This window comes from Haemaphysalis longicornis, unplaced genomic scaffold, assembly GCF_048455015.1.
Source record: "Haemaphysalis longicornis isolate Haplotype H1 unplaced genomic scaffold, Haemaphysalis longicornis Haplotype H1 scaffold_6, whole genome shotgun sequence".
NCBI lineage: Eukaryota > Metazoa > Arthropoda > Arachnida > Ixodida > Ixodidae > Haemaphysalis > Haemaphysalis longicornis.
The window spans coordinates 61,901,819-61,916,801 of NW_027526407.1; the positions used below are offsets into that span (position 1 = coordinate 61,901,819).

Here is a 14,983-nt window from a genome sequence, read left to right on the forward strand (position 1 = left end):
AACATTTCATCTGAATGGCGTAGGAAATTGTAATACTTACTAAAGATTTTGAGTGCCAGTCCAGCTCAGTTTCTTGGCAGTCGTGGAAGACTTTATTGACGATCAATTCTTTCCACTGAATAAACAAATTGAAGCAGTACTCCAAATGTTCCTGCACAGATCGAACAAAGTAAACAGGAACGACTTACACGAGCCATGAAGACAAAACACAAAACTGATACATTAAAAACTCTACTTGATCCAGATAACAACGGTTGCAATTTTCTTGCAAAATTTTGACAAATAACCGCGATAACAACGGAAACGAGAAGCAGTGACGCCCTCTAGCCACTTTGTATGCTGTATGACTTCACAGGATGTGTGTGCAATCGGCGGCCTCCGACCAAACACACCGCCAAGAACATTGAATGGGCGATTGTAGTGGGCCCTATAATTTCGTGGGATTGTTGACTACACGTTCACGCTGAAGCGATACACAACTGATATATGTGCATTTGTGCTTGCCCTAATTACGCGTCTCTCATCCGCATTACGTCACTGCAGTGCAAAATTTCAAAGTTTTCCAGAATTGCTCGCCTTTTTTGTTTAAACGAATGCCTTTCATGGCTGGAATGGAGCTGAGTGGGTTAACAAATGCTGTTTTTTTTTAACTTAGAAAGGTGGTGTTTCTTAAAGGCCCCTTTAAAGCAGCAGTGGCGCTTTTGTGAATAATATTTACTTTTTAAACGTTGACTGCCCATAACTGGTTTGTACAGGATGTAGATTTCGATATTGATAACACTGCAGCAGAGTGGCCAACTCTGCAGCCTCGAATAAAAGGTACGCGCCAAAACATTTGTATTGTTTTATTATGCTGAGCGAACAAGCAAGCTAAGAAAACGGGGCAGGAAAGGTGGCAGAATGAGTTTCGTCAACTTAGATCTCTTTGTAAATGTCTGGTTAGGCGCGATAGGTCGAATTACATTGCCGCGGCTGAGGCTGATGCAACACGCAATGCAAAAGCTTTCTAGGGCCACGTCCGTTCTCAAACATGTAAAAATTCACCTGGGAACATTAACCTCATCGATGAACGAGGAGAGAGCATATCGGACGTTGCCAATGCCTTTGCGTGACAATTCCGTTCCACTTATGGCAACAACAGTGCAGCTTGCCCCCCTCCACAATATCTAGGTTACTGTAAAAACTGTTGGCTTCGGAAAGTCATTTTGAAAGCTTTGAAACAATTGAAATCGTCATTTTCATGCGGCCCTGACGGCATTCCTTCTGCAGTACTGAAAGCGTTTGGTGATATCCTAGTTCCAGTATTGACGTGTATATTTCAAACTTCTCTCAAGTCTGGCAAGTTCCCCGCTCGTTGGAAGAATGCAAGGGTTGTTCCTGTATTTAAGACAGGTTCAAAATTGGACCCCACGAACAACCGACCGATATCTATTCTATGTGCTGCTTCTAAATTGTTTGAGTCAATACTGCATAAACTACTCACACTCAGTATAAACACCACATTAATACCTGAACAGCATGGTTTTTTCGCGGGCCGATCGACCACTACCAATCTCGTCAACTTCATGCTGCATGCTTCGGAAGCTGTGCAAGGGAGAGGTCAACTTGATGTAGTCTACTTTGATTTAAGCAAGGCTTTTGATGTCGTCTGCTACGAGCTATTAGCCAAAAAACTATCTGAGCTTGATATACAACCATCCCTGATATCTCTTATATGCAATTATCTATGTGATAGGTCATGTTTCGTGCATGTAAATGGACAGTCTTCTCTTTCCTATGAGGTCACCAGTGGTGTCCCTCAGGGCTCAGTTCTCGGGCCACTTCTCTTCTGAATCTTTATAAATGATGTCGCGACAATATTTAATGATTGTAATGTTCTTTTATATGCCGATGATGTAAAAATATTTAAATCTGTTTCCAACTCTGCCAGCTGTTCCGCTCTCCAGAGAGCAATCTTGTCCTTCTCGCATTGGTGCTCATGCAACAAACTCCTCATTAATACATCTAAAACTAAGGTAATGACATACACAAGAAAGACTGACAACATCTTGTTTCCCTAAAACATCAACGCTGAATTACTCCCATGTGTGGTAGAGGTTAATGACCTAGGCGTCACTTTTGACAGTAAACTGAGCTTCTCTCCACATATTCAGGTAATTACTCGTAGACCTCTTCGATCGCTTGGCGTTGTCTGTCGCGTGTCTAAGGAGTTCAAGGAGCCGATTTCTCTTCTCAAGCTCTACACAACTATATGTCGTCCTCAGCTTGAATATGCACCTGTTGTCTGGAACAGCACCAGCAAAGCAAACCGTAAGCTTGTAGAAAGGGTCCAAAATAAGTTCATATCTCTCTTCAACCATCGCTTTGGCGATAGTAGTAATTATAACCCTGGATCGCCCTCTTCATTGACGCTATCATGCTTAACTTCCACGCGGAACAAGGCTGATATTCTCTTCCTCTTTAAAATTATGCACGGCATAGTGTCTTGTGGTGAGCTGCTACAACATGTTCGTCTTTATGTGCCGCAAAAGTTGACCAGGAAACATGATACCTTTTGCAACCCCAATTGTCTGCGTGTCTTGTGCCCTGTGTTCCGACTGCAATGCACGTACAATCGGTACTCGGATTACCTTGATATATTTAATGATTGCCCTACTCTGTTTCGCAAACATGTCTGTGAGTTTGTATTGGCGTAACTGCCAGCTTTTCTTATTCTGCATTTGTCTTTTATCCTTGAGTTCATGCACTTAAATGACTTTTATTCCGTAACTTCAACATAAGTTATCCTTTCGTTTTTTTTTTGTATTTTGTATTTTATTTTGTATTTGAGAGATGTGTACATTATGTTTCGTGTGTTTCTGTTTCCGTGCGCCAGCACAAAGGCCCCCCCCGGCTGTTCCTGGGCACGCAAATAAATGGTTGATTGATTGATTGATTGATTGATTGATTGATTGATTGATTGATTGATTGATTGAAATACAACGACGTAATCTTCAAGTCCAGGTGTCGTTACAAAAGCAGCTGCACTTGGCGCACTTAGATATCTATATTTTATCAATAGGGGTGTAGGCGTTGGAAAAATGGTTTCTTGAATTTAAAATGACCTCTTTGAGAGCTGAAATTCCCTATGTGCATCGAAGCATGCCTGTGAAAGTACCGTGATGTGCGTACGGCCCATGAAAGTGTGTCTGCATCACCGCCACTGAAGTAGCTAATGGGGGTCACTCGATGTAGGTTTAATGTGGGTTTAAGGTGAGGGGGTGGTTCTGTGCTAATAAAGTCGCCATTGAAAATATGACAGAATTAATGATCTGATAAAAGAATAAAATACGCCCATTTGGTGCATACAGTAGATTGAAATTTCAAAAGACGATAGTTCGGAAATTACTGGGGGAGTCCTTGCTTGTGCACTGGAATCGAGTCAGCTATAGATTGCGGTCATTATTTATTACGCAGCTTAACGTTTTACAAATTCAAAACAAATCTTCTGCCAAGGTAATGTAACCTTTTTGTTCCGACTTCGTAAATAGGTATTCGTTGCAAGCACAGCATGAATTCCACGATCGAATGAAAATAACACCTATCAATTTCCGCGTTTTCGGTATTCCTGAGGTAAAAGCGGCTGGCTGAAACACCTTGTGCCGCACTCAACTAATCCTCCCATAAAAACTAGTTTGTGGCACCAAGGAGGCTGTTACTTCAGTGTTTGCGCATTGTTGATAGTGTACTGCGATTTCTGGCGTGCTGCTGGGACCGATAGTAGTTCAATTCTTTCGTAGGATGTTCCCTCCATTCAATGGCTGAGAACAGGAAAATGGTACTAGTAATAGAGGTTTGTAGTTTGAATGCTTTCTGGCTGAAGAGGCTCACTCGTTCCGATCTATCGATTTCATCCTTCCATCCACTCCAGAGGTGCATATTTACACGCAATTAAAATATTTTCCGGTTATTTGTGCTACATTTGAATGGAATATTTATCGAAACGTGTGTTGACATAGAGCTATAATACCAGGATTTCTTTAAAAACTGCAGTTCAGATATCTGCAGCAGTGTGAAAGGAAAAGCGAAGAATTCAATTGGAAATGTTAATCTTTTTAATGATTTTTTAGTAGTTTAGCGTAAACAGTGCGGAATTCCACTGGATAAGACGCATCCGTGCCCACACATCAATGTTAGCAGTAGTCGTTAATGTAGGATTAAGATCCTTTCACTTTTTGCTGCGCGGTTTATGAAAAATCATGCAGCTCCCAACGGCACAATACGATAAGCGCCTTAAGCAAATAAACAGTACATATCACCAATGGCAGCAGTCATCCAATGAGTGAATAAAAAATAGTGTTTGAGTGATGGCTACATCAGACAAGCTTTGCAAAGTGGAATGCCGAAGTTTCAGACTGAATGCAACAACAGCTCTGAGGAGAGCCAAGAATTATTTAGGGGTGATGCTGCATGGGTTGTATTTCCGTAATCCAGCTAAAAGACGAACTTGGAAAAATGATGGTGAATGAAGCAAAAAACGTTTCAAGGCAGTCGCCATAAAACAGTCTTGAATCGATACCCAGAGACCGCGGAATACTAAAGTGACATTTATGTTTCCGTCTTCATGCGGAGGCTGCGAATTATGAGTGAGGTCTAATATATTTACGAAAAAATTGCCTTTACCTTTCTTTGATCATCTTTAAGAAAAACTGTACAGTATACGCAAGGCATCCCGGTTGTGTAGTGCTTTTCTCCTTTCAAAATTTCGTCACCAGCTGGTTGATCCGCTGCTTCAAATGCTTCTTCCGTCTCCTGCAAAAATTCTGAGCATAAGTACTAAGTTTTATTCCTTCTGTTGAAATCAGCGGCAGCCTTACTCAAGAGAATGGTAAATTAGAGGATAAGGGAACGCAGGGGATGAATAAACATTTGTTACCCCAACAAAAAGCCTCACACAATGTAAATAAAGGTTAAGAAAGGTAGTCGGACCCGGACACACAATGTATTTTGTCCTCCGTCCCCCCAAAAAACTGCGCGTTGTGGTGGATGGGGCTTTTGGTGAATGCTGTTTTACGAGATGCAGAAAATGTTTAGTGGAAAACTTGATTACCCAGTAACCTCCACTTGTGGTTCTAATCAATCATTTGAATAACACGTGCAAATAGCCTTGCTAATTGTCTACAGGGTTCAGGAAATAGGTGTTGATCATCATATAGAAAGTATGGAACAATAGCACTATACCTATGCAGCAGCGGTTCCTGTACCTAAAAGACACTAATTACTTCCCCCTTGCAATTAGGAACACGGGCGAGATAGGAACAGAATGTAATCAAACATCTTGATTCTGCTATTTTCTGGTTAATTTCGAAGAATTAAATATAGAAAGTACATTGCATTTTTAGAAATTACACTGTGGTCCTAACAGTTTTTACTACGTCATACTAGTAGTCTGTGAGAGCTATAGCTTCGATGTTCACTAAAACGGTAAGCGGTTTTATTGCGTTATAGACAACCGTGTTATTTTGATAGATTTTAGCCAGCCATTTAAGCGTCCCGCTGTTGCTCCTGCTTTGATTGATTGATTTCAGGGATTTAACGCGCCTACGCTACGCAGGCGATGAGGCGCGCTGCACTGGAGGGCTCGAGATTAATCTTGACCAGCTGGGGATTCTTAACGCCTGCCGAAATCTTGAACACACGGGCGTGTTCGCTTTTAGTCTCCATCATAAAGCGGCCGCCGAAGCCGGGAGCCGAACCCGCATGGTCAGGTTCAGCAGCTCCTGCTTTCATGTTATTTGCCTCATATCAGTTGTTGCCCTTGCATATTATGGCATTAGCTAAGTATCTAGAATGTGTCTGAGATGTAGAACGCAAGTCATTGCTCAAGGAAGATGCCGCCCAGGATATTACCTTGGCGAGGCGGATGCTTACAACCACAAAATCAACTGCGTTTAGGTGGAGAATGTGCATTTAAGAACCTCTTCCGCATTATACTGCCGAGCTTTCTCGTTGCGCCACCAGAAATTTTAAATCGACATTTTAAGGTCATTTGTCAAGCCTTTTGTTGTGAAGCTGGAAACAGGGTGCACAGCACCTTCAACGTCGATTTGCCAGGTGATTTGCCAGGTCGATTTGCCCTTTCTGGTTCGAAGACCAGACACGAAGAAAAGTACACACCGGCCAAAGACTACTCGAACTAAGGGAAAAAAAACACAGGGAGATGATGTAATGCACGTGCTGCCAATGCCGTAAACTGCAGGCGAAGTCGAATAATTGGAAGTGAGAAAAGTGACGTCGGGTGTGAATTCTGAGCGGGTTGAAAGAGCCTGAACCGCGTCTCTGCGCCCCTGAAGTCATCCGGAATGAAAACTGAAAGCCTCCCCTTTGTAGGACGGTCGTCGAGCATCGCCAGCTGCGCTACCAAGGGAGCTATGACCTCGACGGGGGCGAAGACCAGACGTGCTGCACGGACTGAACACACCACGTTAAAGTTAGGGACTTCGCCCTTTTCTATTACTCTGGAATTTACACTTTTTTCCCTATCAGAACTCTATCATCACCTTTGCCTTTTATCGCATTTCGGCCCTCGTTTTTTCAGTTTTCGGGTTTCTGGTAATAAAAACGCAGGGCATCGCTCACTAAGTTTCTTGTGTTGTCTTGAGCGAATCTGACACCCTTGCCCGCCCTTCCACTAGTTCCCATTCTCTCCACTATGCCAACTTTTTCCGAGGTCACTGGATATCCAATGAATACTGTCGTCTTTGATTGCGTTCCCTGATAACTTACCGCCGAATAATTACAAGCGACGCGCCACTGAGTGACAGTTGGCCCAAAGAGGCGCCTGTCGTGGCCAGACGCAGTCATTGCCAGACCAAAACCCACCCGTCCTTCGCTGTTTGGTTGTGCGAAGTATTCCTGCGCTATTCACCAGTGTCTGGTGACTCGTGGTTCGTCTGTGGTGCGTCATCAACGTTGGGGGACCACAAGAGATAACCAACGGTGGGAGTCACTCATTGGCCACTTCTGGTGACCCCAGTTATCCACAGACGCCACTTAACCCTTAAACTGCCTATTGTGTTCTAGCCCACGGTGCAGAGTGTAAGGAAGTGGGAAGTATATATGCGGCGACGTTGCCTTGCATATGCGGCACCTCTGGCCATCCACGTTGAATGTTTTTTTTAGTTCAGAGCAGTTTCGGGCCTCAACTTTACCTCGTAGCTCGCTCACTGGACCCATGTAGAGCCACACGGCGTTCCGTCGTAGCGGCTGTCGTCGGGGCGTAGCCCAGAAGCTCCGAAGGCCTAGCGGTTTATATAATCATAAACGTTCGAAACTCGTAAAGCGCTGGCGCTTGTCATACATCTACCCGTCGTTAAGCACAACGAAAACTTAGGTAGACTTGAGGCAAAATGTACGTAATTAGCGGGCAGCGCACACGTTCATTTAGTTAGGAATACTTGATGGGTTGGTGTTTACAATAGTAAGCGAAAAAAGTGACAGTGCAATGCCGGCAGGTGCGGTAGGAAAAGCAAGCACAAAAATAACAGCACTAGCGCGGGCGCAGTTTCAGGCAGGGGGAGCTCGAGCACTGCGAAGGCGGGACATTTGAATTGAACTGGGTGGTAGCAGTGAGCGAACAACGGCGCGAGAGCCCATTATGGCGTATCACTGCTCTGCACTTCCGACAGCTTTCAGATTGAGGTGGAACGGCTTTAATTTTTTTGAACCCCTGGCGGCTGTTAATACCTGTTTATGGCATGTAACGTGTTGGCATTCCTGTATGACAGTAGAAACAAAAATATTTTAACTCTCTGACATGGTTATTTTGCCGAGTAGGCGCTAAAAAGTGGCCTACACTTTATCATTGCACTTACCATAGCCTCATCCCGCGTACCAAGGGACGCTAATTCAGCACTCTCAGGTACTTGTGGCCGAGCACATTGCTCGTAGCCCCCTGGATAAGCCTTTGCTTCTGGAGACAACAGTCCTCTGCCCTAAAGCAAAGTATGAATGCAGCGTAATAAATAGAGCAAAATGATTTAAGAGCTCGCTAGCATTTGCTGCCGCGTGTGCTTTAATGCCTTCTCTAGGAATACGATCTGTTACTCTTAATTGCCAATGGCTATCTTGCCTGAGCATTACATGCCCTGCCCCCAGCCATTTCTTAATTTTTGCTTACCACGCGTTTGTTGCCTGACCCACTCCGCTCTCTTCTTCTCCCTTAAAGTTACAGCTATCAACTTCTGTTCCATGTCTCGCTGAGTCGTCCATAATGTAAGCTGAACCCTTTTAGTGAGCCTTCAACTTTCTGACCCGTAGGTGAGTACCGGAAAGATGGAGGCGTCATACACTTTCTTCGCCAGGGACAAAGGTAGGCTGCCATTCATTATCTGAGAACGCCTGCCGAATGCATTCACCGCATTTTAGATTTCCTAATTATCTCTGCCTCACGGTTGGCATTCGAGGTCACTACTTGGCCTACGTAGATATATTCGCTTACTACTTCCACTGCCTCGCCTGCTATCTCACAGCGCTGGGCTCTTGCGAGGTTATTGAGCATTACTTTAGTTTTCTGCATATTAATTCTCAGGAGCCTAGTGGATCCCTAAAGAAGGTAAGCTTGGAAGGGGGCGACAGAAGGTTAGATGGGCAGATGAGATAAAGAAGTTTGCGGGGACTAATTGGTCACGTTTAGCACAGGACCGGGATAATTGGAGATTTAAGGGTGAGGTGTTTGCCCTGCAGTGGGCGTAGATTGGCTGATAATGATGATGGTGGTTTAACCTTTTCTGTTCCAGTGATTCCAAATAGAATCACATTTCTGTAGTCACTGTAGTGCATAGAGAACCTAACCAAAACTGCTAGGTTTTTAGAGTTGTCCTTCAAGGATGAGTTTTGCTATATACATTACCACTGTAGCGTTTTTGCGGAGCCGGAAGCTACAGAGAAGAAAAGCTCCAGTGAACGAGAACTTATGACGTTGACGCTTTAAGAACCAGAGGTTATAGTTGTATTCCCAAACTTCTATATCTGTAAATATTTGCACTGCGGAGCTCATCTTTTGTTTTCAGACTCATGTTGTCATAATATTTAGAAAAACAGGGACGTTTTTTTCCGCTCAAAATAACATTTTAATTGCTATATGTATTCAATTATTTGAAAAAAGTTGATTTCAGCGTGAACGCCTCATCTCCATACACAACAAAAACAGCAGCCTAACGTGCGCACTTACCCTTCCGCCTGGCGAGACGTGGTCTCCAAATCCTGGTGGTGGTCTCGTTGCTCTAGGTCTTTTCGGCAGCTGTAATAGAAGAAAAACCGCCAACGTTTTGTTCTTAAGAAATCTTAGCTGAATTCTCAGTTTTACTGGCACACCCAGTTTTTGAATTCAGCCATGTATGCTGGTGCACGCGTAAACCCTTCAATAAAGGGACAATAAAGTGCTTACGTTTTTAGTGACCATAAAGGCAAATTAGTGTAAAATTAGCAATGTTAGTATTCCACTAAGATAATATTTATGATTAAAGAAGCCCTCTCCTTCGCTCAAATTTAACTTGAGACGTACGAAAATTGGGGAAATATCGAGTCGTATATAGCCGTTTCAACATCTATGCTTAAGAGGAGCCATAGCAAGAGCGATATGTAAGGAGCTTGTCTGTCACCTTGTTTTCTTGGGTTGACGGATGCATCTTCTGCATATCCGGGTGATCTGTTTTCAAGTGCTCCTGAAAACATCAACGTTGCTTTTGAGTCCTCGTTTTAGACACATTTCCTAATGTTAAGGTGCAATATTCTAAAACCTCGGACTCAATACAACAGGAAAACATTGAAGGAAAATTTTACCGCGCTTACTAGAACTATATTGCGAAACAAAAAATGATCTTGAATACCGGTATTGTTGCCCTAGTGATCTGCTCTTAAAACAAAAATTTTAAGTGCAACTTCTTGGCAAGGCAGCCGATGAGAGCCACTGAAGTTTTAAAAAACAATTGCAGGAGGGACACGATCAATAGCTAGTATTAGGCTAACACTTTGCTCTGGATAACAATGATTATCCTGTTCTACAAAACGTCACTAGCTACACTCCTCGTAAATTATATATAGTATTCATTAGTGTAGTAGCACGGCATGTGCATTTCGTATTGGGGAATATAAGCTGAGAGGCTGCTTGAAATGTGCTTTACCCATAACCTGCCGGGATGAATTAGTACACGGAAATAAAAACGGTTGGCAACAACAAGAGATGTTTTCGAGACTTCGAAGGAAAACAATTTAAACATGGTAATACACAACGGACAGATTCTGCCCTGAACTGATAGATGGCCCTTTGGGGAAATACTGAAAACGCGTAATTTAATATTACCTACTAGAGGTTGTATGTGGCGGTGCTTGGTTCGGCGAATATACCAATGGATTTATTCACATTCAGGTACTTTCATGTTTTTCCAGGTATTATTCTTAGTTGTTTTAAGTTTTACGAGCCAATTAGAGCCATTTGCACGAATATGACAATACAATTTGTTAACTTATTCAGTTTACCACTTCTGTGCATTTGAAGAACGATACATGGTCGGTTCCTCGGGCTAGAGCGGCAAAGGTAGAACAGCAAAGAACTTTGACAACATAACAATTAATAAAAGAATGTTATCAGGCTCAGTGTCAGCATCATTCGATTAGATGCATCTGAGTTGAAGAAATCGGTAACAGCAGCGAATAAAATAGCAAGAGATCTTTTCTGTGGCAATACTGGAGCTGTCACAAAAAATGAAGTACGCCTACACTAACCCGGAATATACGAAGGTAGCGAAGCTGGACGCAACCTGCACAACTATCAGGAAGGTTTAAGTCCCCTCTTGCAGCCTATTTGCGTCTTCGCTGCCGCAGCGACCTTTACTCCATCATTGTTGCTGTAAGTGTGAGCTTCCATTATTTTTAGGGGCGAAGCTCCTTAAGGCGTGGGTCTGTCCATCCTCGACGTATGTATGTAGCCACCTCTAGTTTAGTTCTTGGATTGTTTACTAGATGGCGGTACTTGTATATGATGAAAAGATGCGCTTGGATTGTTTACTAGATGGCGTGGCTACCTCTAGTTTAGTTCTTGGATTGTTTACTAGATGGCGGGGAGCGTTGTAATAAAATCCGTTCGCTGTTGGCGCGCGCTCGGAGTCGCCCGATGGATAAGGCTGCAGATGTGCGAGCCCGCGAGGCAGAAGCGCTCCGTGAAGCTGCGCGACGCCGCCGCCAAGATCCTGCCGTACGAGAGCGGGAGGCCGAAGCGTGTCGTCTGGCTGCGCGACGACGCCGCCAAGATCCCAGCGTTCGAGAACGAGAGGCCCAAGCGTCACGGCAACGGCGCGAGGACCCTGCCGTACGCGAAGCGGAGCGGCTGCGGCGCGAAGAGGATCTCCAAAACGTCAGAGAACGGGAAGCGGCGAGAAAGTGCGCGTATCGGCAGACAGACCCCGATGCAGTGAGAGCTCGTGAGGCGTCTGCAAAACGCATCAGGCGAGCTCAGCCCCAAGGTGCCGACGCGCGGTTTAAGCGAGACTTTCTAGACGTTACGTTCGGACACAGATGTAGTGGGCGAACTTTCACTGAAGAGTCACGGTTTTACCGATGATTTCCCCTCAGGAGCTTCGCCCACTCATCATCATTCACCCCGTGGATATGCTGTGAATTTTTTTTTCGAAGTGATAATTATTGGTCATCACCTCGAAGGGGCCTAGGCTTCACGTGTCTTTCTCCTTACGAGCACGTGTGGCCGTAATTAAGGCAAACGCACGAGTCTTTCTCGTTCTGGCAAAGTGTGGCCAAAATCGCGGTGAACGCTGAGGGATTTTTTTTTCCCAATCTTGGACAATCTCCATAGCGGGTATGCTGGGCTCGAAACATGAGCCGGGGACGATGGGCGGTCGTCGCGAGGCACGCACACACGATATTTGGCATTTCGTTGGTTTTGTTACTGTCGGGAGGTCGGTCGTCGTGGGGCCCACGCCCACGTAAGCGCGCTCGGCAATTCTTTAGTAGTTCTAATGCGAACACGAAAAATTACGATTTCCTAAACAGCGTCGTTGTTGAAAACCCTCAACATGCGAACACCGGTACACATACCGTTGTAAGGTGTGTAAGGTTCATTCATATAAAACGCTTTGTCAAAAAAAAAAATGGCGCAGCTTGTACTAGTTGTGCAATGCTGAAGAAACCGCAGAGCTGGCGGCCCCTCTCCCTTCGTCCGGGACCCGGCTGTTGCACCTCACAATTATTTAAAAACTTGCCGGTGAACGTTCTGCATGACTGGCAGGCCCGGAATATTTATTCAGCAGGCTTTCACATCTCTTCCAATGTGTACCGCGCTAGCACGTGCTAGAACCAGAGGCCAAGACCAAAGTCGACGCCCGCGCTACGAACCCGAAGGAGATGCTCTGCGCCCTGAATGCGATGATAGCACAGTCCGATAGACGCCGGTTTCATGCCGCGATAGAACCGGGTTCTATTTCGACAACTGAAAGCTTTTTTTTTTCTTTCCATTGTTTCGCGCCGCTGCGAAACAGGTGTTTCACGGGTGGCCCGTGGATATGTTGCCGCTTTCAAGGTGCTAAAGTCCCAACCTCCCTAGCCACGTTGTTTCTTGGGGCTTCGAGTAATTTTGGTTCCACCGACAAAACAGGCTCGCGCAAAACAGGTCGGTTCTTAAAAAGAGCGATTATTTTTCTTACCAAAGCTGTAGACACATCTTGATGTTGGTTGTATTTTTATGGCGCAGGGGCGGGTGGAGCAAAGAGCGCCAAGAAGTGAGTAGCTAATACGGGTAAAAGGGTAACTACTATAACCGGTAAGCAAGAAAAACTGGTACATATTTTAACAAGCAATGAATATAGCTCGTTTAGAGGTGTAGTTTTTGCTTATGCCTGAAATGAAATCAGCGGTGGAGCTTTGACCTGGGACAAGTACTTAGAAACCCGGTTAAAATATACCATGGGATCATCAGAGAAAAAAGTCTGGGTTGAGTGGGTTATGTTGTCTGTAGATTTGATTGATCGCGGGGTTCAACGCACCGACGCTACACAGCGATAAGGCGCGCCGCAGCGAAGGGCTCCGAAATAATTTTGACCACCTGGGGATATTTAACGCGTGCCAAATTTCGAACTCATAGGCGCTTATCTCTAGAGTTGGGCGTAGTGTTTGTGCCGTGTTGTGTCAAGTGCCTTATATAAACTGAATTAAAATGTGGATTGCGAGTAGGTGCAGTCCGAAGCCGCTGCACAAAGGTGGCGAAGAACCAGTAAGCTGTTGTGAGTTTGTTACGTGTGTGTGGTCTACGGTTAACCTTGCTAACAGTAGACACATTTAAATTAATGAAAACCGGGAATCTGAAAGGAACATTTTACAAAAACCAACACAGTGACATAAGGCATAAAACAAATGCGGAGACTGTGCCGTCAACTAGCTGTCATATATAAGTATCTATGCAGAATGCTTTATATACCAGCGCTAACAGTCACCCTGAAATGCGGTGTAAATTGGAAGGAACAATGCGGAAAGAACAATGACAGATTGTACCAAAGAATACGGAAAGTAAAACTCCGTTTACTTTATTGAAAACTAGATTTTGTTAATTTATTCAATTCGTTTTCAGACCGGATAGGATCGCTTCTTACAAAATAGCTCAGAAATATTGAAAATGTGTGGCAGTACGCGACGTCCGAAGTCACGTGTTAGTGTGAATACAAAAATATATATATCTGTGGGTTAAATGCACGTTAGCATTCAAGTGATCCGGTGATAACCTCAGAAAAAAACTTCAATTTCACATTAGTATTTTCAATTGTGGATTTGGTTCGCAGGTGCCAGTTGTGCAAAAAAATTTTGGTATGCATTGTAGACCTATAAAAAAGCGACCAGTGATTCGCAACTGCTCATGAGCTTTCCCAATATTTTGCTAGTTTGGAAGTTTTCAGTAAAATTGGTGTCATGCTTTATGACCAATGCAGACTTTGCGAAAAATAAAGCTATAGATTTCTAATGGTTTTAGAACTTAGTTGCAGAGAGATGGTTTTAGGAGAATTGACGTGTAAGGGGCTATAACTGTCGTTGAGCTGATGCTCTAGCAATGGTTGTGCTTAGTCTAATACGTGCGCGATTCGTTGTGAAAGCAATGAATGACCAATTGTCCGGAAATCGCGGCGTGATCTATTGCGTGAAAATGGTGCTTCAATTTTCATTGGCTGAGAAAATGGGTATGTGACGCCCTTAAGCTTCTGATACCCAACGCTGCTCCCGAGCAACAACCACATCGTTATTATTTCTTATCCCTAGCTTAATAGTTCGTTCGACATTTAACGCCATGTGTTGACAGACGAAGGTATTCGGACCTTCAAAAGACAAAAGAGAGAGAAGCATGTATTTTGTGCGCTAAAAAAACAGTTGTTTATGCGCGTGAACGCCCCGAGCCCGCAGGCCGCATGTACTTGTGACCGATTGGAGGAATTCGGCAATTCGCAAATCATAATACAAACTTAAGGCTTATAGTCTCGACATGTACCATAAAGCGAGCGTGTGGGTGCTGATGAAGTTGGAATTTTTCATTAGCTGATTTCTGGAGCAGCAAGTTTCCAGTGTTGCTCCCCTCATTGTGTTCGTACTACTAAACCTAATTTTTTTTCCGCCATCATATTTGTTATGCCTGGTATCATTTTGTATCAAAAAATTTTCCGCAATCCTAAGCAAAAAATATAGTTTCAGGTATCAAAGCGTTAATAACCATTAGGTGACCGGTAAGGTGGCTGCAATCTCGAATATCAGCTCAAACTACGCAGCCGCACGACATCGCTTGATTTCATTCACTATTAGGTTTAACGCGCCGATGCTACACGGGTGATGAGGCACGCTGTACTGGAGGACTAAGGAATAATGTTTCATCACCTGGGGCCTTTAACGTGCACCGAAATCGCGAACACGCGGGAATTTTTGCTTAAGGCATCCATCTCGAAAGCTGCTGCCGCGG

The 14,983-nt window shown here is 44.2% G+C and overlaps 1 protein-coding gene across 9 annotated transcripts in view; it reads right to left on the minus strand.

Annotated features, from left to right (window-relative positions):
• The window catches only part of LOC144142797 (uncharacterized), a 52,050-nt gene that overhangs the window by 18,727 nt on the left and 18,340 nt on the right, over window positions 1-14,983 (minus strand). For 7 of the 9 annotated variants that reach the window (XM_077674541.1, XM_077674537.1, XM_077674538.1 and 4 more), the window contains 5 exons: window positions 9,642-9,704; window positions 9,212-9,280; window positions 7,854-7,973; window positions 4,663-4,791; window positions 41-151 (listed from right to left, as the gene is read on the minus strand). In XM_077674541.1, coding sequence (XP_077530667.1) covers window positions 41-151; window positions 4,663-4,791; window positions 7,854-7,973; window positions 9,212-9,280; window positions 9,642-9,677 — 465 coding nt within the window. In that variant the 5' untranslated portion in view covers window positions 9,678-9,704. The remainder of the gene's footprint in view (window positions 1-40; window positions 152-4,662; window positions 4,792-7,853; window positions 7,974-9,211; window positions 9,281-9,641; window positions 9,705-14,983) is intronic. The other 2 variants (XM_077674536.1, XM_077674539.1) reach the window with 2 other exon arrangements.